Source organism: Bufo gargarizans, chromosome 1 (genome assembly GCF_014858855.1).
Source record: "Bufo gargarizans isolate SCDJY-AF-19 chromosome 1, ASM1485885v1, whole genome shotgun sequence".
Lineage (NCBI taxonomy): Eukaryota > Metazoa > Chordata > Amphibia > Anura > Bufonidae > Bufo > Bufo gargarizans.
Genome location: NC_058080.1, coordinates 458313849 through 458341332, shown reverse-complemented (window position 1 = coordinate 458341332; position 27484 = coordinate 458313849). Strand labels below are relative to the sequence as shown.

At 43.8% G+C, this 27484-nt stretch overlaps 1 protein-coding gene across 1 annotated transcript in view; it reads left to right on the top strand.

The window, feature by feature from the left end:
- TRPM3 (transient receptor potential cation channel subfamily M member 3) overlaps positions 1-27484 on the top strand; it is a 532037-nt gene that overhangs the window by 491436 nt on the left and 13117 nt on the right. The window contains exons 23-24 of the mRNA XM_044287287.1: positions 24018-24168; positions 26095-26294. Coding sequence (XP_044143222.1) covers positions 24018-24168; positions 26095-26294 — 351 coding nt within the window. The remainder of the gene's footprint in view (positions 1-24017; positions 24169-26094; positions 26295-27484) is intronic.

Below are 27484 nucleotides of genomic sequence, written 5' to 3'. Positions count from 1 at the left end.
CTCCATGGCCTCATTCTCCGCTACCGACAGTGGATAGACTTTGCCACGAGGAGGAACGGCACCGGATTGTAACTCTATGGCACAATCGTATGGGCGGTGCGGAGGTAGGGCAACCGCGCGCACCTTATCGAATACATCCCGGTACTCTTCGTATTCAGGAGGCAACAGAGAGTCCGAGGAAGTACACAGCAACTTGACAGGCCCATGGATGCAACTAGCCCCACACTGCGGTGACCACGAGAGGATCTCGACCGATCTCCAATCGAAAGTCGGATTATGCTTCTGGAGCCAGGGGTACCCCAAGACCACCGAGTAGTGTGGAGACGAAATAACCTGGAGACAGACCGACTCTCTGTGAACGGCACCAATGGCTATCCCCACTGGAAGGGTCTCATGAGTCACGTGTGGCGGCAGAAGGGGTCTGCCGTCTATCGCCTCAAGAGCCAGTGGGGAACCTCGAGGCTGCAGAGGAATGGAATTGGCGGCAACGAACACTCTATCAATGAACAAACCACCAGCACCAGAGTCCACCAACGCCTGGGTCGTCACCGAGCCCCCGACCCAGGAGAGGACAACCGTGATCAGTGGTTTGTCAACACGGGAAACCGGGGACGAGGAGACTCCACCCAAGATCTGCCCCCGACAGGACCTCAGGTGCGAGCGTTCTCCCGGACGGTTCGGACATGCCAACCGAAAATGCCCACCGAGACCACAGTACATGCATCGGCCCTCGCGTCTCCGGAGTACCCTCTCCCCCTCAGACAGGCGAGCAAACCCCCGCTGCATGGGTTCACCCCCAGACAAGTCATCCCCAGGAGGCGTGGGAGGAGAGGGAGGCACGGGTGGGACAGCAAACGTAGGCGCCAATCTGTTAGGAGACCTCCGCAGGCTCTCCTTAAAGGAAGGTCTCTCCCTGAGTCTGGTGTCAATCAAAATCAGGAAAGAAATAAGAGACTCGAGCTCCACTGGTAGGTCCTTAGCTGCAACCTCATCCTTCAAAGCATCCGAGAGACCATGAGAGAAAGCAGCGACCAGAGCCTCATTATTCCAGCCCACCTCTGCTGCCAGGGTACGAAACTCAATGGCGTATTCAGCTACGGATCGTGAACCCTGTCTGATGGACATAAGGAGCTTCGCAGCAGAGGCAGCACGAGCCGGCACATCGAATACCTTCCGAAGAGAAGCAACAAAACCGGAAAACTCGGCAACCACCGGATTGTTGTTCTCCCATAAAGGGCTGGCCCAGGCCAAGGCCTTGTCCGAGAGCAGCGAGATCAAGAAGCCCACCCTTGATCTCTCAGTAGGAAAGGCATGTGGCAGCAACTCGAAGTAAATGCCCACCTGGTTAAGGAAACCTCGGCACTGAGTTGGCTCTCCCCCAAAGCGCTGTGGAAGGGGGGCAGAACCGGTCATACCCTGAAACACCACAGGCGCAGCAACAGGTGTCAGGGTAGACTCTGGCGCAACAACCGGAGCGGCAGTAGGAGCGGGCCCAGGAGCGACAACCGACCCATCGGCAACGAAAGCTAAATGAGCCGTGCGTTCAAGCAGGGTTTGCAAAGCCACAGCGAACCGACCCAACAGGTGATCCTGCTGATCAAGTCTGGCAACCAGCGTAGGTAGCGAGGGTGGCCCTGTACCGTCAGAATTCATGGCTTGGTCCTAATGTCATGGAACCATGAACCAGACGTACAACAAGAGATAAGTGGAAAATAAGAAGGTTTTATTGAAGAGCAAGCCGTAAGCAAAGTCCGAACGGATGGCTAAACCGAAGCAGGGTCTTGCGGAGACAGAGGTCAGGAACCAGAAGGGTAGTCAGACGAAGCCAGGAACAGGAACCAACGGGGTAGTCAGACGAAGCCGGAATCAGGAACCAACGGGGTAGTCAGACGAAGCCGGAATCAGGAACCAACGGGGTAGTCAGACGAGGCCAGGATCAGGAACCAGAAGCAGCAGCAGTCTTGGAAGCATGTGAACACAGGAGGACCAAGCAAGGAACTGAAGCCACAGACCTCCTATATATATGAGCTGGGCATCCAGCTCCTCCTAGTGGGAAGGAGGAGCCGCAGGGTGGGAGGCTACAAGAAAACCCAGAAACCAAGATGGCCGCCAGCACATGTCAAACGAAGGGAACAGCAAGGAGGTAAGACCATGACACTGGGCCACTCCAGACGGCGTATTTTCTTCTGTTTAAGCCATTCTGTTGTTGATTTACTTCTATGCTTTGTGTCATTGTCCCGTTGCAACACCCATCTTCTGTTGAGCTTCAGCTGGTGGACAGATGACCTTAAGTTCTCCGGCAAAATGTCTTTATAAACTTGGGAATTCATTTTTCCTTTGATGATAGCAATCCGTCCAGGCCCTGACACAACAAAGCAGCCCCAAACCATGATTCCCCCACCACCATACTTCACAGTTAGGATGAGGTTTTGATGTTGGTGTGTTGTGCCTCTTTTTCTCCACACATAGTGTTGTGTGTTTCTCCCAAACAACTCAACTTTGGTTTTACCTGTCCACAGAATATTTTGCCAGTACTGCTGTGGAACATCCAGGTGCTCTTGTGCAAACTGTAAACGTGCAGCAATGTTTTTTTTGGACAGCAGTGGCTTCCTCTGTGGTATCCTCCCATGAAATCCATTCTTGTTTAGTGTTTTACGTATCGTAGATTCGCTAACAGGGGTGTTAGCATATGCCAGAGACTTTTGTAAGTCTTTAGCTGACACTCTTGGATTCTTCTTCACCTCATTGAGCAGTCTGCGCTGTGCTCTTGCAGTCATCTTTACAGGCAGGCCACTCCTAGGGAGAGTAGCAGCAGTGCTGAACTTTCTCCATTTATAGACAATTTGTCTTACCGTGGACTGATGAACAGCAAGGCTTTTGGAGACACTTTTATAACCCTTTCCAGCTTTATGCAAGTCAACAATTCTTAATCGTAGGTCTTCTGAGAGCTCTTTTGTGCGAGGCATCACTCATATCAGGCAATGCTTCTTGTGAAAAGCAAACCCAGAATTGGTGTGTGGTTTTTATAGGGCAGGGCAGCTGTAACCAACACCTACAATCTCATCTCATTGATTGGAGTCCAGTTGGCTGACACCTCACTCCAATTAGCTCTTGGAGATGTCATTAGTCAAGGGGTTCACATACTTTTTCCACCTGCACTGTGAATGTTTACATGGTGTGTTCAATAAAAACATGGTAACATTTAATTCTTTGTGTGTTATTAGTTTAAGCAGACTGTGATTGTCTATTGTTGTGACTTAGATAAAGATCAGATCACATTTTATGACCAATTTGTGCATATCATTCCAAAGGGTTCACATACTTTTCTTGCAACTGTATAACTGCAGCGCTGAACGCTGAATAAATTTTGCTTTTCGACTGAAATACGTCAATAAAGATTTTACCACATATAACTGCAGCGCTGCAGTAATATGTGGTAAAATCTTTTGTGATGTATTTCGGTGGAAAGACAAATATTAGTCAGTGTTCCACGCTGTAGTTATATGTGGTAATATCTTTATTGACGTTTTTCGGTGGAAAAACAAATTTTATTCTGTGTTCAGCACTGCAGTTATATGTGATAAAATCTTTAGTGACGTATTTCGGTAGAAAAACAAAGTATCTTGATGAATTTCGCGACTCTTCCAGGATCAAAGCTATCTTGACGCTTTGTCTTCTCATTGCCTGTAGCTACTAGAGGCCTGTTCATGCCAGGCAGGTTCCCCCAGAAGCATCTTGGTCAATTGAAACTCTGTGGCTTCCTCATGCTGCTGCCACCTTCACACTCTGTGATTGTGCCACTCTGTGGCCTACTCATGCTGCTGCCACCTCCAGACTCGCTCATTGTGCCACTTTGTGGCCTACTCATGCTGCTGCCACCTCCAGACTCGCTCATTGTGCCACTCGGTTGCCTACTCATGCTGCTGCCACCTCCAGACTCTGTCATTGTGCCACTCTATGGCTTCCTCATGCTGCTGCCAACTCCAGACTCCGTCATTGTGCCACTCTGTGGCTTCCTCATGCTGCTGCCAACTCCAGACTTTGTCATTGTTCCACTCTGTGGCCTTCTCCTGATCCTGCTGTTGCCGACACCTCCAGACTCTCTCATTATGCCACTCTGTGGCCTACTCATGCTGCTGCCACCTCCAGACTCGCTCATTGTGCCACTCTGTGGCCTACTCATGCTGCTGCCACCTCCAGACTCGCTCATTGTGCCACTCGGTTGCCTACTCATGCTGCTGCTACCTCCAGACTCTGTCATTGTGCCACTCTGTGGCTTCCTCATTCTGCTGCCACCTCCAGACTCTGTCATTGTGCCACTTTGTAGCTTCCTACTGATGCTGCTGCCACCTCCAGATTTTGTAATTGTGTAACGGTACCAAACCACAGGGGAAAACACGGTGGGCTGATGGGAATAGTTCATGTACTCATTGTTAGCAGATGCCTCCCTTGGCCGGCGTACAGTGTATGGGAAGACAGCACGAAATCCTCCGGGGCACTTTTGGTTGCAGGGAACACCAGCCAGATGTTGGTTGAGGTGCCCTTGATGGTGCGAGGCATCATTCATATCAGGCAATGCTTCTTGTGAAAAGCAAACCCAGAACTGGTGTGTGGTTTTTATAGGGCAGGGCAGCTGTAACCAACACCTACAATCTCATCTCATTGATTGGAGTCCAGTTGGCTGACACCTCACTCCAATTAGCTCTTGGAGATGTCATTAGTCAAGGGGTTCACATACTTTTTCCACCTGCACTGTGAATGTTTACATGGTGTGTTCAATAAAAACATGGTAACATTTAATTCTTTGTGTGTTATTAGTTTAAGCAGACTGTGATTGTCTATTGTTGTGACTTAGATAAAGATCAGATCACATTTTATGACCAATTTGTGCATATCATTCCAAAGGGTTCACATACTTTTCTTTCAACTGTATAACTGCAGCGCTGAACGCTGAATAAATTTTGCTTTTCGACTGAAATACGTCAATAAAGATTTTACCACATATAACTGCAGCGCTGCAGTAATATGTGGTAAAATCTTTTGTGATGTATTTCGGTGGAAAGACAAATATTAGTCAGTGTTCCACGCTGTAGTTATATGTGGTAATATCTTTATTGACGTTTTTCGGTGGAAAAACAAATTTTATTCTGTGTTCAGCACTGCAGTTATATGTGCTAAAATCTTTAGTGACGTATTTCGGTAGAAAAACAAAATATATTCAGGTTCACTGTTGCAGGTACGGTATATGTGGCAAAACCTTTAGTGACGTATTTTGGTCGAAAAACAAATTTTATTCAGCTTTCAGTGCTGCAGTAATATGTGGTAAAATCTTTTGTGATGTCTTTCGGTAACATATAAATACAGTAACATAGTATATGTGGAAAAACAAATTGTATTCAGTGTTCAGTGCTGTAGTAATATGTGGTAAAATCTTTTGTGACTTATTTAGGTGGAAAAACTAATTTCATTCAGCGTTCCGCGCTGTAGTTATATGCGGTAAAATCTTTATTGACGTATTTTGTGGAAAGACAAATTGTATTCAGCGTTCAGCGCTGCAGTTATATGTGGTAAAATCTGTATTGTCGTTTTTCGGTCGAAAAAATAATTTTATTCAGCGTTCAGTGCTGCAGCAATACAGGTGAAACTCGAAAATTTTTAATATCGTGCAAAGTTCATTTATTTCAGTAATGCAACTTAAAAGGTGAAACATGAGATAGACTCATTACATGCAAAGCGAGATATTTCAGGCCTTTATTTGGTATAATTTGGATGATTATGGCTTACAGCTTATAAAACCCCAAAGTCACTATTTTGAGGTACCCTTTGCTCAGGGGGTATGGATTAATTGGATTAATTAGCTGACTATAGAGTGTGACACTTTGAGCCTAGAATATTGAACCTTTTCACACAAAAAAATTGTTTTTTCCACCGAAATAAGTCAATAAAGATTTTACCAGCGCTGAACGCTGAATAAATTTGTTTTTTCAACCGAAATACGTCAATAAAGATTTTACCACATATAACTGCAGCACTGCAATAATATGTTGTAAAATCTTTTGTAATGTATTTCGGTGGAAAGACAAATTGTATTCAGCGTTCCGCGCTGCAGTTATTTGACGTATTTCGGTGGAAACACAAATTGTATTCAGCGTGCAGCGCTGCAGTTACATGCGGTAAAATCTTTATTGACGTATTTCGGTGGAAAAACTAATTTTATTCAGCATTCAGCGCTGCAGTAATATATGATAAAATCTTTGTTGACGTATTTCGGTGAAAAAACTAATTTTATTCAGCGTTTAGCGCTGTAGTTATATGCGGTAAAATCTTTATTTACGTATTTCGGTGGAAAAACTAATTTTATTCAATGTTCAGCACTGCAGCAACATGTGGTAAAATATTTATTGAAGTATTTCAGTCGAAGAACAAAATTAATTCAGTGGTCATCACTGCGGTTATATGCTGTAACATCTTTATTGAAGTATCTTGATGAATTTCGCGACTCTTCCAGGATCAAAGCTATCTTGACGCTTTGTCTTCTCATTGCCTGTAGCTACTAGAGGCCTGTTCATGCCAGGCAGGTTCCCCCAGAAGCATCTTGGTCAATTGAAACTCTGTGGCTTCCTCATGCTGCTGCCACCTTCACACTCTGTGATTGTGCCACTCTGTGGCCTACTCATGCTGCTGCCACCTCCAGACTCGCTCATTGTGCCACTTTGTGGCCTACTCATGCTGCTGCCACCTCCAGACTCGCTCATTGTGCCACTCGGTTGCCTACTCATGCTGCTGCCACCTCCAGACTCTGTCATTGTGCCACTCTATGGCTTCCTCATGCTGCTGCCAACTCCAGACTTTGTCATTGTTCCACTCTGTGGCCTTCTCCTGATCCTGCTGTTGCCGACACCTCCAGACTCTCTCATTATGCCACTCTGTGGCCTACTCATGCTGCTGCCACCTCCAGACTCGCTCATTGTGCCACTCTGTGGCCTACTCATGCTGCTGCCACCTCCAGACTCGCTCATTGTGCCACTCGGTTGCCTACTCATGCTGCTGCTACCTCCAGACTCTGTCATTGTGCCACTCTGTGGCTTCCTCATTCTGCTGCCACCTCCAGACTCTGTCATTGTGCCACTTTGTAGCTTCCTACTGATGCTGCTGCCACCTCCAGATTTTGTAATTGTGTAACGGTACCAAACCACAGGGGAAAACACGGTGGGCTGATGGGAATAGTTCATGTACTCATTGTTAGCAGATGCCTCCCTTGGCCGGCGTACAGTGTATGGGAAGACAGCACGAAATCCTCCGGGGCACTTTTGGTTGCAGGGAACACCAGCCAGATGTTGGTTGAGGTGCCCTTGATGGTAATTGGTGTTAGGGGCTTTTGCGGCTCGTGATGCCAGCCACCGTTAGGTGCAAATGTTGAGAGTAGTAGTAAGAATAAGGAGTCGGTTGTTGTAAATCAGTTGAACATTTACTGAAGAATCAATAGTCTCTGGACAGTTGGTACAGTTCATCAATGGAGAGTGTTTTGTATAGCATAAGTGATAATAAGTTCACTGGTAATCCAATTATCAGGTAGTGGCAGTTGTCATCGGAGGGATTCTTCTAATGGTGATACTTTACAGGCAAGGATCCTGGTGGTAATCCTAAGTTTACTCTTTACAGCACTCTGGCACTAAAGCAGCTATTAACTATTTATTTAGGAGTTATCCTTTAAGGGCGTTCCCCTCATGGCAGGCAAACACATCTGCTTCATCATTTGGCAGGAAACTCTTATAGTAAGGTTTTTTGGCTTTCATTACTACCTGGAAGGTTTAGTTTGTGATAAAGACAATTCCGCGCATCAATTATCCATTTGTGTCCAGGTACTCGGAAAGATCACTTGTGCTGATGAGGTTATCTTCTCCAGGCTTGATCAGGGCCCAGAGGAAAGGAACATAGCTACATAGTGACTTTAGCCTGTCTCTCTCCTCCATGAACTTGCTTCTCCTAACTCTGACTACATTCTTATCCCACTCAGCTAGACACACCCCCCACTATATATATTATGTGGTGTCAGCACCACCTAGGGGCGAATGGATGTAAATGAACTTGCCAGTCAGATAATAGAGAATATCATACTTTGCAATTCAATACATATATATATTCAGATGTTTGAAGTGTCCCATTTACACACATATGTGGGACGCTGCAATAGTGCCATTCTGTGGCCTACTCATGCTGCTGCCACCTCCAGACTGTCATTGTGCCACTCAGGGGCCTTCTCCTAATGCTGCTGCTGCCACCTACAGATTCTGTCATTGTGCCATTCGGTGGCCTCCTCATACTGCTTCCACCTCCAGATCCTGTCATTGGGCCACTCTGTGGTCTCCTCATGCTGCTTCCACCTCACCACTATGTCATAGGTCCACTCTGTGAACTTCTCGTGCTGTTCCCACCCTCCCCACTTCATGACTGGTCCACTATTTTGGCTTTCGGCCTGGCTGACATCATCATTTATTTGACGCTTCTTCTGATCAGTCAGAAGGAAGTAAAAATGAGACGCGCAACATATCCTGTCTGTGTAGCAGCTTTAAGGCCTGTATGGTCCCATCAGAATTGGCTTATGATTTGGTAGCCAAAAGCAGGAGTGGGTACAAAACACAGAAGACATGCAAATATTCCATTCATGTGTTATCTCTGTTTTGGATCCACTCCTGGTTTGTTTTTTTGGGCATTAGCAATACTGATGGATTATTGAGCAAATGCTGACCGAGTGAAGACGTATGCTCCACAGACAGGATACGTTTTTGTGGGTTATTGTTCTGACGGATTAAAGAATGGGGAAAATGAATCAGTGACACAAACTTACTGCTGACACCCTCTCCACTCTGTCATGGGGGCTCTACTTGTATAAGCGTTTAATAGAAGAGGTTCTGTAGACATTTATGTGAAATCAGCAGATGAGGGTGTAAAAGGAGTGCCCTTCTTCTTGACGCTAACAGCTACCTGTAAGGCTGAGTTGATACTTCAGTTACAGACGTGGACAAAATTGTTGGTACCCTTTGGTCAATGAAAGAAAAAGTCACAATGGTCACAGAAATAACTTTAATCTGACAAAAGTAATAATAAATTAAAATTCTATAAATGTTAACCAATGAAAGTCAGACATTGTTTTTCAACCATGCTTCAACAGAATTATGTAAAAAAATAAACTCATGAAACAGGCATGGACAAAAATGATGGTACCCCTAACTTAATATTTTGTTGCGCAACCTTTTGAGGCAATCACTGCAATCAAACGCTTCCTGTAACTGTCAATGAGACATCTGCACCTCTCAGCAGGTATTTTGGCCCACTCCTCATGAGCAAACTGCTCCAGTTGTGTCCGGTTTGAAGGGTGCCTTTTCCAGACTGCATGTTTCAGCTCCTTCCAAAGATGCTCAATAGGATTGAGGTCAGGGCTCATAGAAGGCCACTTTAGAATAGTCCAATTTTTTCCTCTTAGCCATTCTTGGGTGTTTTTAGCGGTGTGTTTTGGGTCATTGTCCTGTTGCAAGACCCATGACCTGCGACTGAGACCAAGCTTTCTGACACTGGCTAGTACATTTCTCTCTAGAATTCCTTGATAGTCTTGAGATTTCATTGTACCCTGCACAGATTCAAGACACCCTGTGCCAGACGCAGCAAAGCAGCCCCAGAACATAACAGAGCCTCCTCCATGTTTCACAGTAGGGACAGTGTTCTTTTCTTGATATGCTTCATTTTTTCGTCTGTGAACATACAGCTGATGTGCCTTGGCAAAAACTTCGATTTTTGTCTCATCTGTCCACAGGACATTCTCCCAGAAGCTTTGTGGCTTGTCAACATGTAGTTTGGCATATTCCAGTCTTGCTTTTTTATGATTCGTTTTCAACAATGGTGTCCTCCTTGGTCGTCTCCCATGTAGTCCACTTTGGCTCAAACAACGACGGATGGTGCGATCTGACACTGATGTTCCTTGAGCATGAAGTTCACCTTGAATCTCTTTAGAAGTCTTTCTAGGCTCTTTTGTTACCATTCGGATTATCCGTCTCTTAGATTTGTCATCAATTTTCCTCCTGCGGCCACGTCCAGGGAGGTTGGCTACAGTCCCATGGATCTTAAACTTATGAATAATATGTGCAACTGTACTCACAGGAACATCTAGTTGCTTGGAGATGGTCTTATAGCCTTTACCTTTAACATGCTTGTCTATAATTTTCTTTCTGATCTCTTGAGACAGCTCTTTCCTTTGCTTCCTCTGGTCCATGTCGAGTGTGGTACACACCATATCACCAAACAACACAGTGATTACCTGGAGCCATATATATAGGCCCAATGGCTGATTACAAGGTTGTAGACACCTGTGATGCTAATTAGTGGACACACCTTGAATTAACATGTCCCTTTGGTCACATTATGTTCTGTGTTTTCTAGGGGTACCATCATTTTTGTCCATGCCTGTTTCATGAGTTTATTTTTTTACATAATTCTGTTGAAGCATGGTTGAAAAACAATGTCTGACTTTCATTGGTTAACATTTATAGAATTTTAATTTATTATTACTTTTGTCAGATTAAAGTTATTTCTGTGACCATTGTGACTTTTTCTTTCATTGACCAAAGGGTACCAACAATTTTGTCCACGTCTGTATATGGTCAGTTTTGGCCCCGTAAATGCCCAAATAAGTGAAGTATGCACTGATTCTAAGAGCAACCCCTGTCATCTGCATGTCATACTGACTCACAGTATTATTTCACTGCCACAGCAGACTCCCTATGCATGTTACTACAAGGCACAGTGTTCTACACCCCTATAAAGGCTCTCTGCAGCCAGAAAATAGCTGTTTTTTTAATTAAATTCGGCGCAAATAAATTTGGATCGAATCAAATTTTTTCGAAAAATTCGCTCATCTCCAGTCTTCACATAAATAAAAGGATATCAGAAAATGAACAACACACCATGCAACAAACTCATGAATTGTTGTTATATTGTAGTCAATCTCTTTTTCTAATGTGGTTGCATCTGTTACAGAGAAAAAGCTTGTGTACTTGAGAAATGTACAGCTCAGATATGGTATGCTAACAGTTGCATTTGTCTTGTCGTACCTTATACAGTATATAACTAAGCATATACTTATACTGACCCGCTATGACTTATGGATATATATATATATATATATACAGCATTATATATATATCTATATCTATATATCTATATATCTATCTATATATATATATATATATATATATGTATATACACACACCGGTATATATATACACAGTAGCAGTTTGGGTACCCCTGGTCAAAATTACTGTTACTGTGATCAGTTGTTAACAGTTAAGCAAGCTGAAGATGAAATGATCTCCAAAAGGCAAAAAGTTAAAGATGACACCTTCCCTTTGTATTTTAAGAAAAAAATGTATTTTATTTTTTCATTTTTTACATTTTCAAAATAACAAAAAGGAAAAGGGCCTGAGGCAAAACTTTGGGCACCCTGCATGGCTAATACCTAGTAGCACCCCCTTTGGGAAGTATCACAGCTAGTAAACACTTTTTGTAGCCAGCCAATAGTCTTTCATTTCTTGTTTGAGGGATTTTCATCCATTTTTCATCGCAAAAGTCCTCCAGTTATGTGAGATTCCTAGGCAGTCTTGTATGCACTGCTCTTTAGAGATCTATTAACGGATTTTATTGTTCAGACAGGGGACTGTGAGGACCATGGTAAAACCTTCAGCTTGCACCTTTTGAGGAAATCTATTGTGGATTTTGAGGCGTTTTTAGGATCATTATCCATTTGTAGAAGCCATGCTCTTTCAACTTCAGCTTTTGTACAGTTGGTGTTATGTTTGCTTTCAGAATTTGCTAGAATTTTATTGAATCCATTATTCCCTCCACTTGTGAAATGTTCCCCATGCCATTGGCTTCTGCATAATCCCCAAGCATGATTGATTCACCCCAGTGCTTAATGGTTGGGAGAGGTGTTTTTTTTCCCATGAAATTCTGTGCACTTTATTCTCCAAACATACCTTTGCTTATTGTGGCCAAGGAGTTCCATTTTAACTTCATCGATCCACAAACTTGTTTCCAAAACGTATCAGGCTTGTTTAGATGTTATTTTCTTCTGACACAGAATTTTGTGGTGAGGACACAGGAGAGGTTTTCTTCTGATGACTCTTCCATTAAGGTTTGTGCAGGTGTTGCTGAACACTAGAACAATTTACCACAACTCCAGAGTCTGATAAATCTTCTGAAAGGTCTTTTTCAGTCAAGCTGGGGTTCGGATTTACCTTTCCAGCAATCGTATGAGCAGCTCTCTGAAATTGTTCTTGGTCTTCCAGACCTTCTCTTGACCTCCACTGTTCATGTTAACTGCCATTTCTTAATTACATTTCGAACTGAGGAAAAGGCAACCTGAAAACGCTTTGCTATCTTCTCATAGCCTTCTGCTGCTTTGTGGGCCTCAACCATTTTCATTTTCAGAGTGTTAGGCAGCTGCTTATAAGATCCCATGGCTGCTGTTTTTGGGACAAGGTTAGAAGAGTCTTAGTATTTATAAAGCTTAGAATTTTGCATCACTTGGCCTTTCCTAACAATGATTGTGAATAAGCCTTAACCCTAACAGGCTATTTATGGTCTGAGACCTCGGTCAAAGTTATCTGAGCGCTCAAATCTTCTTGGGTTCCCATACGTTTGCAAGGTACTCCTTTCAATTTTTTTCACTCAATAATTGTACTAAACTAAAATAATACACTGATATTGCTTAAATGTTTAACTTTAGGCCCTTTGGAGATCATTTCATCTTTAACTTGCTTACCCGTTCACAGTAACAGTAATTTTGACTAGGGTTGCCCAAACTTTTGCATGCCACTGTGTATATATATATACCTACGGTTTGCATTCTCCAGTTCTGTTGTTGTCCTCTATATATAATATATATATATATATATATATATATATATACACACACACACACAACATCTTGAATTCCATTCAAAGTCTGCTTTTTCCATTTCTACACAGTATTGAAATACAATTTTAAGCATACGGTTTTAAATCAGTTCATTATGTAATTTATGTGATTTTACCAAACCAAATGTTACACCTGGCAGTAAAACACATAACTACATCCATTGTGAACCATTACATCATTACTTACAAAATGAACTAATCTCCAACCTCCAAAATAAATTGCTCGCATGCTGTAATTGTGAGCAGTGAAATAATAGAAGAAAAATATAATATATTGTGCTCCAGCCACTACACAAATGGCAAAAGTAAGCATTATTATCGGCCACTGGTATGTTATCTGGACTGTGATCTATGTATTTGAGCAGCATCATATATAAAATAAGAAGTGTCACTGTATTTTATGTCTATATCATTGACTCAAAACACATGTGAAAGCATAGGTTAATCTGGTTGAACAAAGGTAAACTTATAATTCTGATATGTAATACCAGAAAGTCCCTCTAGAGGGATCCGATAAAACACAGATGCCATGGAGAAATCAGCAAATAGAGGCTTTCTCACAGCTCATCAATGTAGCTTTTTTAGTTGGCTAAATAGATTATGGGGAAATTTATAATGAATATTTGGCATTGGCGTATTTTGCGCCAAATTTATCAAACATTATACATAGTTTGTTAGAAATGCTACTCATGTTATCTGCACCACCTCCTAAATTTGGGACTTTTTTTTTTTGCAACTTTTTGAAAAGTGCCAATGGTAATAAATCTGGAGTGAAACTCATTAACATACAGTTCATTCGGAAAGTCTTCAGACCCTTTTACTCTTTTCACATTTTGTTATGTTGTGATCTTGTGCTAAAATAAAAAAGTAAAATTTTGCATTGACATAAGTATTCAGACCACTTACTCAGTATTTAGTTGTAGCACCTTTGGCAGCTATAGCCTCCAGTCTTCTTGGGTTTGAGGTCAAACGCTTTGCACACCTGGATTTGGGTGTTTTCTTCCATTCTTCTCTGCAGATCCTCTCAAATTCTGCCAGGTTGGATGGGTACTGTTAGTGGACAGCCATTTCCTGTTTTTTTCCTGTTCATTTGGGTTCAAGTCAGGGCTCTGGCTGGGCCACCCTGGCCATTGTATTGTTAGAAGGTAAATGGTAAAAGTGAGTTGTCAATCACTGAGGTTGTGGTTGGGTCAACAAATCAGGAGGATGATCAGAGTGAGGAAGTGGAAGAGGACTTGGTAGACAATGAGGTCACTGACCCAACCTGGGAAGGTGGAAAGCCGAGCGAGGACAGCAGTACAGAGGGAGAGCGATCTGCAGCACCGCAACAGGCTGGAAGAGGCAGTGGGGTGGCAAAAGGGAGAAGGCGGGCCACACCAAACAGGCCCACAACTGTTCCACAGAGCACCCCCTTGCTTAAATCTCCCTTGTCAAGGGGTAGGTGTTCTGCAGTATGGCGCTTTTTTGAGAAAAGGGCGGACGACAAAAGAATAGTAGTTTGCAACCTGTGCCACACCAAAATGAGTCGGGCGTGAACACTAGCAACCTCACCACCACCTGCATGATTCGCCACATGGCATCCAAGCACTGTAATAAGTGGGACGAATGCCTTGTGTCTGCAGGTCACACAACTGCCTCCTCTTCCCCTATGGTACGTGCTGGCCAATCGCCTGACGAAGGCACAGGCGAGGATGCCTCCCACCCTGCACCTGGACCTTCGCAAGCACCATCAGTGACCACATCCACTTCCCTGTCCCAGCGCAGCGTACAAATGTCCTTACCCCAGGCATTTAAACGCAAGCGCATATACCCAGCCACCCACCTACAGGCTATAGCACTAAATGCGCACCTTTCAAAATTACTGGCCCTGGAAATGTTGCCATTTAGGCTTGTGGACACTGAGGTCTTCCGCAGCCTGATGTCAGCTGCTGTCCCGCAGTACACTAACATGTGTCCCAAAACGTTACACATGCCCTGACCAACGCAGTTACTGGGAAGGTCCACTTAACCACGGACACATGGACAAGTGCATTTGGGCAGGGACACTACATTTCCCTAACAGCATACTGGGTGAACGGTGTGGAGGCCAGGAGCACGTCGTACCCTGGGATGGCACAGGTGCTACCGATGCTGAGTATTGCGGGCCCTACGTCGAACTGTTTGTCCGCCAGCACGTATGTTAGTGGCTCCAACCCCCACTTCTCCTCCTCCGCCTCCACTTCGACCTCCGAATTATCCGCGTGCAGCACCAGTCAGCCATCAGCTAGAAGCAGTGTAGCACTGCAGTGGGGAAGCGTCAACAGGCCGTGCTGAAGCTGATATGCTTACGGGAGAAACAGCACACCGCCGCAGAGCTGTTGCAGGGGATAAGAGACCAGACTGAGCTGTGGCTCTCGCCACTCATCCTACAACCAGGCATGGTTGTGTGTGATAATGGCCGTAACTTGGTGGAGGCTTTGGAGTTCGGCAAGCTCACACACATGCCATGCCTAGCCCACATCTTAAACTTAGTGGTTCAGCAGTTTCTCAAAACCTACCCCAATTTGCCTGAGCTACTGGTGAAGGTGTGCCACGTGTGTGCACATTTCCGCAAGTGATCGACAGCTTCAGCCGGTCTGTCAACGCTGCAGCAGCGCTTGAAATTGCGAGCTCACCGGCAGTTGCGCGAGCACGCACTGGAACTCCACGTTCCACATGTTGGCCAGGCTTTGTGAGCAGCAGAGGGCAGTAGTGGAATACCAGCTGCTACATGGTCGTCGCATTTCCAGTCAGCTTCCGCTAATCAGAAGTAAGGAGTGGGAATGGATGTTTGACCTCTGTGAGGTTTTAAGAAACTTTGAGGAATCAGCACAGATGGTAAGCGGCGATTAACGCTATTATCAGCGTAACCACCCCACTTCTGTGTCTACTCAAGCACTCACTGCTCACAATTAAGGCCGACATTTTGCATGTGGCAGAGGTGGAAATGGGGGAAGAAGACATCACACAGGGTGATAGCCAGAGCAGGAGACAGTTGCCTCTGCTACAGAGGGTAGTACCCATAAAAATGTAATTCCTTCTGTTCAGTGTGGGTGGGCGGAAGAGGATAAGGAGATGGATGGTCATCCTCCTGATGACGACAGCGAAGTCTTGCCTGTTGGTACTCTGGCACAAATGGCTGACTTTATGTTAGGCTTCTTTTCCTGCAACCCGCACATTGTACGCATTTTAGACATCATGGATTACTGGGTGTTCACCATTCTTGACGCCCACTACAAAGGGAACTTGTCATCTCTCATTCCTCAGGTGGAGAGGACGAGCAAAACTGTGCAATACCAGAAGGTCCTTGTTGAAAAATTGCTCCAAAAATTTCCATCTGACAACACTGGCGGTTCGTACTTCCTTGGGCAACCGAGGAGGGGAGACAAGGGGAACACACAGCAGTTCCAACAGAGGTAGGGAAACACTCTCCAAGGCCTGGGACAGTTTCATGACACCCGCCAGCACCCTCACCCTGATGCGCGGCCTAGTATCACAAGGAGAGAAACGTTTTGGAAGAAAGTGAAGGGGTACATAGCAGACCATGTCAGCGTCCTCAGTGATCTCTCAGTGCCTTACAACTACTGGTTGTCCAAGCTGGACACGTGTCACGAACTGGTGCTCTATGCCTTGGAGGTGCTGGCCTGCGCTGCCGCCAGTGTTTTGTCTGAGCGGGTATTTAGTGCTTCTGGTGGCATTATAACAGATAAGCGCATCCGCCGGTCAACTGAAAATGCTGACAGGTTGACTCTTATAAAAATGAACAAGGCCTGGATTGCCCCTGACTTCTCAACTCCACCGGCGGAAAGCGGATGAACATAAAGGCACTTTAAATGTGTTTTTTATAATGTACCGCTTCCAGCACAAAAAAGGGTATATGGTTGAATCTTCCTTTTCTCCTCCTCCTCCTCCTCTTCCATCATATCAACATGCTTATTCGTTGCATATAATGCCCTTGCATAACATTTTTTACAGGATCAGCTCACCCGCAGGCCCGCTCATATAATTTTTTACAGGGTCAGCTCACCCGCAGGCCCTCTCATATAATTTTTTACAGGATCAGCTCACCCGCAGGCCCTCTCATATAATTTTTTACAGGATCAGCTCACCCGCAGGCCCTCTCATATAATTTTTTACATGGTCAGCTCACCCGCAGGGCCTCTCATTTACATTTTTACAGGGTCAGCTCACCCGCACACCCTCTCATATAATTTTTTACAGGGTCAGCTCACCCGCAGGCCCTCTCATTTACCTTTTTACAGGGTCAGCTCACCTGCAGGCCCTCACCCCTAATGTTTTAGATGGTCAGATCAGCAGCAAACCCTCACCCCTAATTTTTTAGATGGCCAGCTCAGCAGCAGACCCTCACCCCTAATTTTTTAGATGGTCAGATCATCAGCAGACCATCACCCCAAATTTTTTAGATGGTCAGCTCAGCAGCAGACCCTCACCCCTAATTTTTTAGATGGTCAGATCAGCAGCAGGCCCTCGCCCCTAATGCTTTAGATGGTCAGCTCAGCAGAAGACCCTCACCCCTAATTTTTTTAGATGGTCAGATCAGCATCAGGCCCTTGCCCCTAATGTTTTAGAGCAGGGGTGGCCAACCTTACATACACAAAGAGCCAAAAAAAAAAAACGTATGACTACCAGGAGCCACAAGCTATACATTTACACACGAGTCACTGTATTTTTTGCCCTACAAGATGCACCTAGGTTTTATCAAATAAAAAAAAGATTAAAAAAAATTTCATCCGATCTGATGTCTGCTAAAAATATTTTTTTCTTATTTTTCATTAGCAGAGAAAAAAAGAAAATATATATTTTTCATCAGACCTCAGATCAGACTTCTAAATCAGATCCCCAATCCTAATCTAACCTACAATAAGATCCCCAAACCTCATCAAACCTCCAAATCAGACCCCCAAAATAAGACCCCCAATGCTCTGATCAGACAACACAAATCAGACTCCCAGTGTCAGACCCTCAGTGCTCAGATCTCCCCCCCCCATGCTCAGATCCCCCCATGCTCAGATCTCCCCCCTTCTCAGATCTGACCCCCCATGCTCAGACCTGACCAAATCATGGTCAAACAAGACCCCCATGATCAGATCTTCCCCCATGCTCAAATCTGACCCTCATTCTCAGATCTTCCCACTCATGCTCATATCAGAACCCCCCTGCTCAGATCAGACCCCCATTGCCCAGATCAGGACCCCCCTCATGCTCAGATCAGAACCTCCCATGCTCAGTTCTATAAAAAAGGAATGTCTCACCATGAGAGAATAGCGAGTACACACCTCTCCCTGGGTACTGCTCAAGGTATAATCTATAAAAATCTGAAAAAGGGGAGCAGTAACATAGTAAAACTTAACTTTTATTATACTAGATAAGAACTCCCATAACTGGGAGAATGAAAACCCCTTACAAACATAAACAGATAAACAAGTGCAGGACCTAAACATATGTGCCACACGATAAGGGTCGGTGACACACTAAGCTAGATTCTAACATAGGAGAGAGACCCAAACTGTGATACTGGGTCTAACAAGAAACAATACTTTAGGTATGAACCACAGTGATAAAGCAAGCTCACATACAACATAAGGCGTAGGGTCCCTGAGTCCGAGTCCCGTGAACAAATGCTGGGAAGAGCAGGACGCTTTATCAAAACACGGAATGGTCTTACCGGTTTTGGTTGAGAAACCTCACTATTCACTATTCAAGTGTGGAATGTCGGTAGAGGATATGGTCACTTCAGGCTTGCGGGCTTTAGATACCAGATGTCCGAATGGTAATACAGGTATCAAGTCCTCAGGTCATCAGTCTTGGTAGTAGGGAAGCCTCGGGGAGAGAAATCTGTCCCTGTTGCACCCTGCTTGACCTATTCAGCCCTAGTGACCTAACATGGGGTCCCCTCACTCTGATCAAGGATCCCTATAAGGCCCTACACAGAAGTGTCGAGAGGCTAAACTGGATACCTGATCAGGGTAATGGAATGGTCCATATAATAAATTGGCCACGATATATTTGCGTGTCCCAACTCGTTTGATCAAATGAACATATAAAAAAAAATACTGTTTATACTAAGAAACACCATGAATCGTCAGGGGACACGGGGCTTAGTATTTAACTAAATCCTGGCTGCCTAACTGCTAAAGGGGGCATATGGCACAGCTCCTCAGAATAAGGCAAGTCTAATTACTACTGCAGAGAGGCGTATGGCGTTGCTCCACGAGTCGTGCCTGACAGTGGGACACTGTCATATCCGGTGCCCACTTCCCTGGATATCTGCCATATGCCCCTCCAGGAGCATTGTGATACTGTGGAGCAACGCCATACGCCTCGCTGCAGTGTAGCAGTATTTGCTGTGCTTCTATTATTCCAATTTCCTACCAGATATTTATGAATATATTGACAACAGGGTGTTACCATTCTTCTTGTCAAAGAGGTATATTCTTGCACAGTCTTTCACAGCAGTCATTGGACAGTTCTATGAGAAGATGCTGCAGAATTGTTTCATAGGAAAATATGCATATTTGCTAAAAAAATAGACATGTCAGAAGAGGTGACAGGTATGTACATTTGGGAAACATGACTTTCTCTATGCAGTAGAAAGACAGGGCATATACAATGCACAGAGGGCATTCTGTTTTGCATGTACTCTGAAGGTGCAGGCAGAATTTGGCTTCTAAAGAAGAGCAGGTTAAAAAAAAAATAAGGTACAGGGCCAACCACAACCATTGCATTCATATAAAGTGTTCAAGTAGTATAGCAACTAAAAGAGTGCTGTAAGGCTAGTTTCACATCTGCAACAGCAATTCCGGCAGGCTCTTCTGGCAGAGAACAGCCTGCCAGAATTATCCGGATCCGGAATTCACACTGCCGGATGCAGTCAGAATACCTGGTGGCTCCACTAACTATAATGAGGTCTGGCTGCAATGCGGAAAAAATGCAGAGAACTGATCAGACAAACTGCTGCACACTGCGGTTTGTGTCCATTCTCTGCTGGAACTGCTGGCCGGATCACCCTAGAGCAGATGTGACAGTAGCCTTCTCTAGTGTTGATCGAGCATGCTCGGCCGAACACTGCATGTGCTCAAACCAGTGCATTTAAATGTAAGTTAGCATCTATTCCTGAATGGTTTCTGCCAGGATTTGAACTCCTAACCCCTTGTATATTAGAGGCAAGGACCTTATCTACTGAGCTATAAAGCTGAATGTTAAACTGTGTCACAAAAACCTCATAGAAGCTTCTGACGTAGTGAATATTCCTATTCAGCAGAAGACTTATTTTATATTTCTGTGCAGGTTAACAAGTAGTTCTATAGTGTAGTGGTTAATGTCCTTGCCTCTAATGTACAAGATAGGGAGTTTGAATCTTGGCAGAAACATATATATGTATATATAAGTTTTTATCCATAATATATTTACATATATTATTATATATTTAGAATATGTAATATATGTAAATATATCATGGCTAAAAACATCACTAGTACTTTCCCACATATTATGCATTCATATATATCAGAAGTATATAATAATATATGTAAATATATTATGGATAAAAACATTTATATAACTGTATCTGCTGGGACTTGAACTCCCAACCTTGTACATTAGAGGCAAGGATGTTAACCACTACACTATAGAGCTACATGTTAACCTTCACAGAAATATATAATAATGTTTCTGCTGAATAGGAATACTCTGTACATCAGTAAGTTATATGAGGTTTTTCTGACACAGTTTAGCATTCCGCTTTATAGCTGTGTGGATAAGGTTCTTGCTTCTAATGTACAATGTTGGGAAATTTAAATACACTGGGTGTCCCCAGGCACTGACTCCATATATGGATATAGCTATATATGGAGTCAGAGCAGGGACTTCTAAGCCGAACTAGAGTCCTGACACCCTCCCCTCTTCAGAGCAGGGGGTGCCTGGGGTTCTTCCATTGACTTCCATTGTGCTCGGGTGCTCAGTAGAACACCTGAGCATCGTGAAGTATTCTACTCAAGCACCCGAGCACTTTGGTGCTAGATCAACACTAGTTAAAACAAGAAACCACTACCCCCAAATTCATCATACCATTGAAATATTTATATAAAACAAATGGTTACAGAGACAGCAACACTGATAGCTTGCATTTCCATGGAAATTTATTTGCCCATAAAACAATATAAAATCTGTGACAAAAATCAGTCTTCCATGCTCTAATGTCAGGTAAAAAAAATATGAGAATGAGGAGTATAACAGCATATGTTCCTTCACTGAGACAGCTGAATTCAAAGTGTAAATTTGTCAATAAGGACCCAGCGGACCCCAAACACTTTTCTAGTGCTGGTTAGTTAGGATTTCTACCTCATTTTCATTAATCTCCCACATTAAAGGGACTATCTACAATGTTCTAAACCAGAAGGTTTAGAAGCTCTAGACACTGACAGCTCTAGCGTTCAACCAGTTGGCAAGTTTAAAGGGTCAAAAAAGTGCTGACAGGTTCCCTTTAGGGTCACTGACAGAATCATTCCTAGTGCAAATGGGAAATCTGACTGTGGATCAAGGAAGCCACAAAAGATTAAATTCCCTATGCTCTCTATGAATCCTATTTCAAAAAGGTTGTCTGGAAACTAGAAGGTTTCAAAAGAACCTTGGGGACCTGTAGGGATAAAATTAAAACATTTCTATCTCTCGGCTGCTACCTGTATACCACCTGCATTGTAAGTAGACTTTGTAGTATGCTGGGTGTCCACTGAATGTTATTCAGGGGCATAGTTAGGGGGTGTGCAGGTAAGACACATGCACTGGGTGCTGTGAGGGTGCCATGAAGTTACTCTGCATTTGCCAGGATATTTACAGTGAAAGCTCTTGGAGACAGCCATCTCAAATAGCATTGTAAAGTGGTCTTCTATAGAGGGATGGTATACTCAAAGAAGATGGCCAGTATGCATAATACATGGTAGAACTGAAAATCACAGCAAAAGCAATAATGGGGAGGTCTCAGGCTGGGTTCACACCTGAGCGTTTTACAGCGCGTTCCTACGCGCTGTAAAACGCTCAACAAGGAGAAACCAATGATTCCCTATGGGAATGGTTCTCACCTGGGCGTTTTACAGCGCGTACGATCGCGCTGTAAAACGCCCGACGCATAATCAAGTACTTGAGCTTCTTTGGGGCGTTTTGACGCGCGTTTGTGGCCATAGAACACTGCAGTCAATCACACAAACGCGCGTCAAAGGCGCGTTTACTATTACAAAAAACGCGCATAAAAACACGCGACAAAAACGTTTGAGAAACGCTCAGGTGTGAAAGCAGGGTCAAGGAGGATTTATTTTAAGGCTGGGTTCACACCTGAGCGCTTTACAGCGCGTTCCTACGCGCTGTAAAACGCACAACAGGCAAGAACCAATGATTCCCTATGGGAATGGTTCTCACCTGGGCGTTTTACAGCGCGTACGATCGCGCTGTAAAACACCCGACGCTCAAACAAGTGCTTGAGCTTTTTTTGGGGCGTTTGTCGCGCGTTCCCGCACATAGAAATTCGGGAACGCGCGACAATGTGTGAACGCCAGTCTCTGTATGCGCGATTGTAAACGCCCGTACAATCGCGCATACAGAGCGCTCGTTTCCGAACGCTCAGGTCTGAACCCAGCGTAAGAGAGTTTTCTCCTTATACACAGGACCAGGGCATTAAACTGAATCTTTGGCCCTGATGCAAGAAAGACCAACCAAGTCAGTATGGGTGGAACTTCACTGTGGCTTGTGAAAGCACATCTCTGTTGGACGTTGGTGGTTGGAGACAGGGGACTAATTTACAAGGGTTCATTTAAATCTTTAAAGCGGTTGTACACATTTGCCTAAAAGCCCCTCTCCTGGGCATACTTGCCTGCTGGTTCCCAGCTCCTGCGTTCTCCAGCTTCCACTGCTCCACTCAGGTCCCTGAATGAAACTTCAGGTTTGACACTGCTGCATCAAATGGTCACTTAATGCAAAGGTAGCAGGTCACTGCTTCAGCCAGCAATTGGATGCACAGCATCAAACTAGAAGTTTACATTGAAGAGAGTAGAGCAGCGGATGTTGGAGAGCTCAGGAGCCAGGAGCCAGAACCGTGAAGCAGGTAAAGATGCCTCCCTTCTGGAGGGGCAAGGGATGTGGAGGATGCCTAACCCTAAGTTCACACCTGAGCGTTTTACAGCGCGTTCCTACGCGCTGTAAAACGCTCAACACGTGAATACCAATGCTTTCCTATGGCCCTGGTTCACACTTGAGCATTTTACAGCGCGTTTGAACGCGCTGTAAAACGCCCGACGCATAAGCAAGTTCAGGAGCTTTTTTTGGGGCGTTTGACGCGCATTTGGGCCATAGACTCTTTGGACAACACTGCTGTCAATCACCCAAACGCGCGTCAAACGCGCGTTCACTATTACAAAAAACGTGCATAAAAACGCGCGACAAAAACACGCGTAAAACGCGCGTCTCAGAAACGCTCAGGTGTGAACCCAGGGTAAGTGCAATCCCTTTAAGGCCATGAAAAACTGATAAGCCTATCCATAGCCAGTTTGCACCAGTATTCACAGAAAAGTATGCTTACCTTCAGAAATGCCTCCAAGCTCAAGTGTCTTATGCTGTAGACTGACAGATCGTACATGTTTGTGGCAGTTGAGAAATATTGCAATGTACTCGTTCATGCTAGATCAGGTGTAGGTAAGCAGGGATATTTATTGATGTGGAGATGGAAACATAATGCTGTCTGCTGGAGAAATCCCATTTATTTTCGATTGTCCCATGAGATGTCTGTCATGGTGTATACTGATTTTCTACACATAAGTCACAGCCTCTCATGCATTCCATTCATGAGGTGGCCATCTACAGTGTCATACTGCAGTCTGAGCAGTAAATAAATGTGACTAGTGCATGAATACAGCATGGAAGCCTTGCTATCAGTTTGGGACTTCATTCCCCAGAAAATTTCTTATACCTAATTGGACAAGACACTATAAATCTAAGACTGACTCTGTTATAATTTCTTTTAGCTCCCTGCGGATATAATGAGACTCGAGAAGATGGGAAAATAGTTCAGCATCCTCCATGCAAGACTGGGGCATGGATTGTCCCTGCAATCATGGCATGTTACTTATTAGTGGCAAATATTCTTCTTGTAAACCTTCTCATAGCAGTATTCAAGTAAGTCAGTAATCCTGTTAACATTTCACTGTATATTAAAGGTGTTGTGCCAAGTTTGAAAGTTATCCCCTCTCCACTGGATAAGGGATGACTAAATAAACACTGGGGGTCCAACCGTTGGGATCCCCACCAATCTTGGAGTCCCATTCTCCTGTCTGTTCAAGCGGCAGGTCAGACATGCACCCTGCCGCACCATTAATTTCTTATGGGACCACCAGAAATAGGCAAGCGCTGTACACAGCTGTCTCCAGCATGAATGGAGAAGCAGGAGAATGGGACCCTCGTTTTTGGGATTGGTGTGGGTCCCAACGGTTGAACCCACAGCAATCAGTTAGTTATGGATAACTTGCAAACTTTGTACAACCCCTTTAAATTTTGCACTTTTGAACAAATCAATTACCAAATCCCACCAGTACGAATGACATAAAGCGATGACTACTTCTTTTAGTATTTAGCTTTTATTTAGCTTTTTCTGTTGCATCGGATTTGTAAAATGCTAAATTTAGAGTCTTTCTGGCTTCCTACTGCAAGAGAGCAGTGCATCATGGGAGCTCATATGACGGGTACATTGTTAGATCTAAGCTCTTAGGTCATATGTGTGACAGAGGGAGAGGACTTTGAAAGCAGAGTGGAGAAAAAAGCTCATAGTTATTTTTTATTACATTGAAAATGGATTCAAAGGGGTTATCCAGGAAGCATAAAAAAAAATTTTTGTCTAAACCCTATTAGGCAGCAATCCAGATACTTTGCATACAGAATATTATATTTCAGTGTTACTCACCAACCCCATTGTATCATTAAAGTATCCAGGTTTGGGGTGGAACTTGCATGCTCAACTTGCCCGGTATACTACAAGTTGTGTACCTCTTCCTCCTTCTGCTCTGTATCCCTGCCCACCCCTAAGCTCACGTACAACTTATTTCCACATTCTCTGCTATTACATGTGCCAGCATATGCAGTCCTACACACCCCTGATGAATAGGGGTGCCGGGTTTTTTATAGAGTGACATCACAGCTTGCCAAATGGGGAATCGCACAATGATAGAAACACATATGCATTAGTAAGTGTGGTCATTTTAGACATGTATTTTATTGACAGAACATTTTTTTTTTAGCTGGATAACCCTATTAAATATTCATTTTATTTGCAGCACTTAAAGAGACAATCAGCAGGGTCAACCCTATTAAACCAGCCATACTGTCCGGTAGGGATGATCCTACCGATGGAAATGGTTACTGTCTTAGTTGTAGCGTTCCAAAGAAAAAGTGGTATGGCCAGCACTGGAAAGAAGAGGAGCTAAGGTGCACAGAGGGACTAGGCTCTACCCCTCGGTGCACTGAAACCCTCATTTACACAAAGAATAAAAGTCATTCTTTTTCAGAAACATCACAACGGATTTATATTAGCAGGATCAGCCCTCCCAGGCAGAAAGACTGGCTTAATAGAGGTGATCCTGCTGGCAGGTGCTCTTTTTATAGAATTCACATTATTCATAATATTAGTTGCGGGAAGGATCGGAGCACAGGAAAAACGCAGTGAGGATCAATTATTTTAGATCGGGGCTGTCTGAGTTTTCATTAAACTCTGGCAACCCTTTTGCTTCATTGCGTAAAATCCCAACGGCAGTAAGAAGCACATACAGAAGAAAAGGTAAGATATTCTGTATGTGCAGAAGAAGGGCAATGTGTATGGTAAGTTCCAGGTGGGTAATATCTAGGTCAGGATGTGCACTATAGGGGTATTCTTTTATATGTTTCTCACATATTGGAGTATTTAAGCAAGGAAGCAAAGGTTAGGTTTTCTGAGTGGGGGGTACCATTTATAATTTTAAATGATATCATGTTACTCATGATCCCAAAAACCTGATTTGCCAGTGTGATTGTATGTATTGACTGTATGAAGATGACTCTTGTGTTTCTTTTTAGTAACACGTTCTTTGAAGTCAAGTCCATCTCAAACCAGGTTTGGAAATTCCAGCGATACCAGCTGATAATGACCTTCCATGAAAGGCCTGTCTTGCCACCTCCTTTAATTATTTTTAGCCATTTCACTATGATTTGCAAACACCTCTGTTGCCGCTGGAGGAAACATGAAAGCGACCAAGATGAAAGAGACTATGGATTAAGTAAGAATTGCACTATATACCATATACAGACATTTTCTGCTGAAATTAAAATAATGGAAACATTTAAAGATGGGCATGTGACATCTACAGATGTCAGATAATATTAGGGAATTGCTTAGCAATATCAAGTAGTTATCATAGAAAAGCTAGCGCACATTCTGATTTCCAGAGTGAAGTTCAGACATATTCTTAATATAATATTGCAATTATATTATCAGCAATTCTGTAAATTGCTATATTTAAAGGGGTTATTAGATCTTTATTTTATTTCTTTTTTTAATAAAAAAAACTGCCCTATTTTCCAACCTGTGGAAGAAAGACAGTATAGTTAATACTTACCCATCCCTCGCTCCGCTCGCTGCACTCAGGTTGCGGGCTGACCAGATGTATGCACTACTTTTCCTGTTCGCTGCATTTACTATTATACATCTGATCATGAGTGCGGCAGAGACGGAGGCATCGGTGGAGTGAGGGACAGGAAAGTATTAACTATATTGTCTTTCTTCCACAGGCAGTTTTTATAAAAAGCCCAGAGAACCCCTTTAAATATAGTGTTTTATAGAATTGCTGATACTATTATAATTGCAATATTGTATTAAGAATGTGTCTGAACTTCACACTGGAAATCATTATGTGCACAGTTTTTTATTATGATAACTACCATAGTTCAGCACCTGGATCTAAATACTTTTGTACTTACAAATTTACTTTAGCCACTGAGCTATTCAATAAGGTTTATGTGTTTAGCGCCACCTGCCTTTTGTTATTTTTCCTATTTCTCTGTCTACCTCACTGAGTGGGACGTACATGCTCAGTTTCAGCCTTCAACTGCTACCTGCCCCATTTTCTGTTAGAAGCTGAGACAGTTATAGGGGGAGCAGCAGCAGAAAAGACACACACCCTGAGCTGTGATGTGGAAAGAGCTGCAGCAGAAAGGACACACCCTCTGAGCTTTGATAGGGTGAGATTTATGGCAGAAAAGACACGCCCCCCTGGGCTGCCAGCTTGAAATAAATGTAGCAGAGCAATTGGGGCAATGACTAGGGAGATCCTTGATGCCATGTGAGGTACAGGGCTGGCTCTGAAAGAGATTGTCATGTACTATATGATGTCTGATTTCCAGTATTTATGTTAATAATAGGATAACTCCTTTAAGGCTGGTCATTTAGCCACCTAGATACTTGTAATAT